General features: G+C 44.6%; 2 protein-coding genes across 2 annotated transcripts; both read right to left on the reverse strand.

The window, feature by feature from the left end:
• Positions 1–2,121: 2,121 nt before the first annotated feature.
• Positions 2,122–2,859, reverse strand: LOC118756586. The gene has a single exon (XM_036491338.1). It carries the CDS (start codon positions 2,857–2,859, stop codon positions 2,122–2,124), a length of 738 nt encoding a protein of 245 aa, XP_036347231.1.
• A 379-nt stretch (positions 2,860–3,238) lies between these two features.
• LOC118756587 (activity-regulated cytoskeleton associated protein 2-like) lies at positions 3,239–3,565 on the reverse strand. Its single transcript, XM_036491339.1, has one exon. The coding sequence runs from the start codon at positions 3,563–3,565 to the stop codon at positions 3,239–3,241; it is 327 nt and encodes a 108-aa protein (XP_036347232.1).
• Between the last annotated feature and the right edge of the window lie 730 nt (positions 3,566–4,295).

Genomic DNA, 4,295 nt, shown 5'->3' on the forward strand with positions numbered 1-4,295 from the left:
TCGTTGTGGATTGGTGATGCCTTTATTAGCATCTTGCTGTTTGCATTCGCATTCTCTCGCAGCTTGGAAAACCTCCGCGAGAGTGCTTAGATACGGTGTGCTTTCTGCAATGAAGTTCTCTGAATGGATAAGAGCTCTCAAATCGTGCTGGACGTCATCGATCGTTATTAACTCACGCCCAAATGTGAGGTATGCGGCAGTATACCCGGTACTTTGACAGCGTGTCGTATTCATGGCGAAGCGTATTGCCGGCAACTTCTCTGCCTAGTTGCGGTATTGTCTGCCCACCAGAATTGACAACCGCGTCTTCAGGTCGCGATTCTTCCTCTCTACAGGATTCGCTTGTGGATGGTAAACTGGCGTGAATACTTGGCGTATATCCAGACAGAAGGCAAGTTTTTGCATTACCGCTGACACGAATTGTACACCGTTGTCGCTAATGATTCGCCTTGGGACTCCATAGCGCAAAAATACTTCGTCGATGAGCGTTTTCGCACAAGTTTCAGCGGAAGCTTCTTTCAATGGAAAAAGTACCACCCAGCGGCTTGCAACATCTGCCACTATGTAAATCCACTGCATCTCATTCGTATCGGATGGCAATGGTCCGAACTAGTCGATGGCTAAGGCTTCAAATCGCTGTTTGCTAGAAGTAGTCTGGTATAGGCCCATCGGCTTCAGGTTTGTTGCCTTGTAGCGCTGGCAATCAACACAATGCTTGACAAGGTTCTCGACATCTTTCCGAATTCCTGGCCAATAATAACGCGATGTTATCTTGGACAAAGTTCGGTCGATTCCATAATGACCCGCCGTGTCTTTGTTGTGGTAGTGATTCAAAATTGCTGGACGCTCGGATTCGGGAACAACTAGCTGTCCGTCTTCGCTGTCTTCATCATTGTAGCAGTAAAGTTCGCCGTAGTTCATTGTGAATCCTCTCTTGGCCTAATGCGCAGCATCATCGGTCTTTTCCTCGAAGCACTCGATAACAGCTTTTAGGTTGGAGTCACTAAGTTAGCTGTCGCAGATTTCCTTTGCTCCTCGTCGCGGAAAATCAACAGCGAACGAGCATATATGGCAGGATTCTTCGGAGTCATGTCTGGCTTCACAAGGTGGCCTTGAAAACATGTCAGGCACAACATTTGTCTTCCCTAGCTTATAGTCGATGTGCAAGTTGTAAGGTTGTAAGAGCAATGCCCATCGAGCTAGGCGTCCAGTTGGTGATTTTAACGTCATCAACCATTTAAGCGGCCGGTGGTCCGTGATTAGTGTTACTTCGGATCCCTCAATGTAGCCACGGTACTTTTGGACAGCCCATACGATGGCAAGAGCTTCCCTTTCAATCGTAGAATAGTTTTGCTCTGCTTTTGTCAAGAGCCTGCTGGCATATGCTATGGGGTGTTCATCTGAACCCTCCCCCTGGATCAAAACTGCCTCTAGGGTGTAACCACTGGCATATGTTTTAATGGCGAATGGCAGGTTTTCGTCGACTTGCTTTAGGATGGGTGACGTAACCAACAGCTGTTTCAGCTCATCAAACGCAGCTTGCTGCTCATCTTCCCAAACCCAAGTGGCATTCTTTTTCGTCAGTTGCGAAAGCGGTTTTGCGATATCTGCGAATTAGGGTACAAAGCGTCTGTACCAGGAACATGACTGTAGAAAGGATAACAACTTAACATTTTTAGGAGGCTTGCGCAGAGATATTGCTGTGACCTCTTGGGGATCCACTCTTATGCCATCTGGTGACAGGATGTGTCCCAAATATATCACTTCGCGACATGCAAACCGACATTTGTCTTTATTGATCTTGAGACCGAATTGTTGTATACGGTTGAAAAGTCTACTAAGTTCTTCAAGGTGCTCTTCGAAGTTCCTTGAACGTAGGATTATGTTGTCCAAATATGTAAATATTGTTAAGTTACTTAGAGATGCTTTGAGCCGATCGATTAGTCGCTGAAACTGTGTGACGAACGCAGTTTTATTATGGTCTTCCTTCACGCCGATTTGCTAGTAGCCAGCCTGCAGATCCAATGTCGACATGAAATTGGTAACTTTAGCTTCATTTAGCAAGTCATCAATCTGTGGAAGAAGATACCGTTCCGGCTTGGTGATGGCGTTTAGTTCTCGTTAATCGATGCAAATGCGCAGATCGCCTGTCTTCTTGGGTACGATAACTACAGGAGCTGCCCATGGCGATTCGCACTCTACTATTACTCCAGTCCTGAGCATTTCGTTTATTTCTTGTCTCAAGAAAGTCTTCCGCTGCGGTGGTAGACGATATGGTGGCGAAGAAATCGGTAAATGCTCACGCGTATCGATGCTATGTGTGGCAAACGGTGTTGCAAATGTTGACTCTTCGAATACTTCGTTATGTTCGAGCAACAGCTTGTCCAAATCTCTACGCTGTTCAAGCGTGAGTTCGCAACCAGCTATCTGAGTTGGTGGACTCAACTCAAGACAGTTCAAAGGGGAAACATTTTCTTTGCAAAATGGAGGCCCAAACAGACGGGAGGAGTTTTCGGGCGTAGATTCACCAACCGGTACTGAACTTTTGAAAATTTGCTGCACTGAGTGTGGAGAGTAGTCGTTTGAATGTGAGCGTTTCTCTTTTACTGCTGGTCCAAAGTTTCTTTCAGGAGATATTTCTGGGGAAAGGGCATCGTCGATGTTAGTGCCACTCCTCATAACGTAGCGAACGAAGTTTGAGTACTCGTTTACCGCTTTAGTACGAGGCGATAGCCGGTTGCATGTTACCACATGTGCGCCCGCTATGTCTATAGCTGACGGCAGACCACTTACACTTGGCTTGGCGAATTCGAATTTTACCTTGGGCTCGTCTTCGAAGTACCAGTAGCGTTGGTCCATGTTCACCACAAAAAGTCCGCTCCAATCAGGGTACGACTCTTCGTAGCATTTGAAAGAGATATCATCCGTATTTTCCGAACTCTATGGCCGATTGTAATGTCGCAAATGGTTGATAACACTTTTTGCGCGGTAGTGCTTCCATCTGCCAACGTGACGTCAGCCATGACATCCTGGAAAACACACCCCTTTTTCCACAATCTTTTCTTCAAGTTTGCGCTGGCAAACGCGCTCTCTTATCTGCACTGACAGGAGGCCGTATATCATATTGAGTTGCACCCCTTCGCTGACGATCTTTCAATTGTGAAAACAACAACCGCTTCTTGCAAATAAAGCTATCGGAGGCTTCGCGCATTTGTTGCTTATGTTCAAAAACACTTAATTAAGTTTTCCAATCAGGCGTTGGAGGAGAAAATGTCGCTCGTTTTAACTCTATGGCGTCGGTGAATGTTGACACGGATTCTTTCACACCTATCCACCAAGTCGCTGCATAATCCTCGAGTAAAAGTGGCATACCGCGTAGCGCATCAGCATCAGGAATTTTCTCGATGTCTTTGAAGACTGTTATAGCAGCAACAAATTCCTCTACCGCTACTGGATCCCATTGTCCTGTAAAGCGCGACGTGCATTGTGTAAAAGAACCGTTTTTACCGCCGCTGGAAATCGCTTCCAGTATTTGTGAAAATGGTTCGGGCGAGAATGTCGCCATTTTGTGCACGCTTGTCGGTTCGTCGGCGAGATTCGAGGCCACTGTGTTGTGCGCCAATGAAGAGTATGACTTGCCGTTCCTTCAACAAAATGTCATAGGATTGGCCAGTCACACCAATTCCTTAATCTTTTGTAGTGACCGCGACTACGCGTCTTGATGGACCTATCCGATAATCCGGACGAGAGGCGCTAATCTGTGTATACTAAATTGTCTTTATTGAAGTTAGTTGTCTGAAGCAATATTGGACGAACCAACTTAACCGACGCAAAGACGAAAAGTAAAGTTTTACAATGCTAGCACGAGTATTTATAGGCGATCCTTACGATGCTGATCGTCAGTGATGCGTTTTAGAGTTCTCTTATAAGCTAAACAGAGTTGCATTTTACATGACATTACAAGGAGTTTAGACGTAAAACATAGAACCGTATGCTATCAAGTGATATAAAATACAAGCAATGAATATACATATAAATAGCGGTCGTTACAGCTCATATATTTCTTAGTACATGCATACATAGATTCCCTTCAAGATCAATGATTTGATGGTATTCATGGGAAAGTTTTTGTAGGTACATTTTACACTTTGAACATAAATGTGTATGCACATATTTTAAGGTACACTTCTTAACAACAAATTTTTTTAAGTTATTATGCAAGGATAAAAGAAACATCCTCTTTGAATTCCGTACTAAAGTTTGACATTTTATTTTTAGTATTTCAAGTGCTTATC

This window comes from Rhagoletis pomonella, unplaced genomic scaffold (genome assembly GCF_013731165.1).
Source record: "Rhagoletis pomonella isolate Grant_MI unplaced genomic scaffold, Rhpom_1.0 Rhpom_scaffold_11002, whole genome shotgun sequence".
Lineage (NCBI taxonomy): Eukaryota > Metazoa > Arthropoda > Insecta > Diptera > Tephritidae > Rhagoletis > Rhagoletis pomonella.

What these genes read in the sequence shown, in the direction of transcription:
- LOC118756586 (XM_036491338.1), bottom strand. Translation starts at nt 2,859, where the DNA reads ATGGACCAACGCTACTGGTACTTCGAAGACGAGCCCAAGGTAAAATTC.
- LOC118756587 (XM_036491339.1), bottom strand. Translation starts at nt 3,565, where the DNA reads ATGGCGACATTCTCGCCCGAACCATTTTCACAAATACTGGAAGCGATT.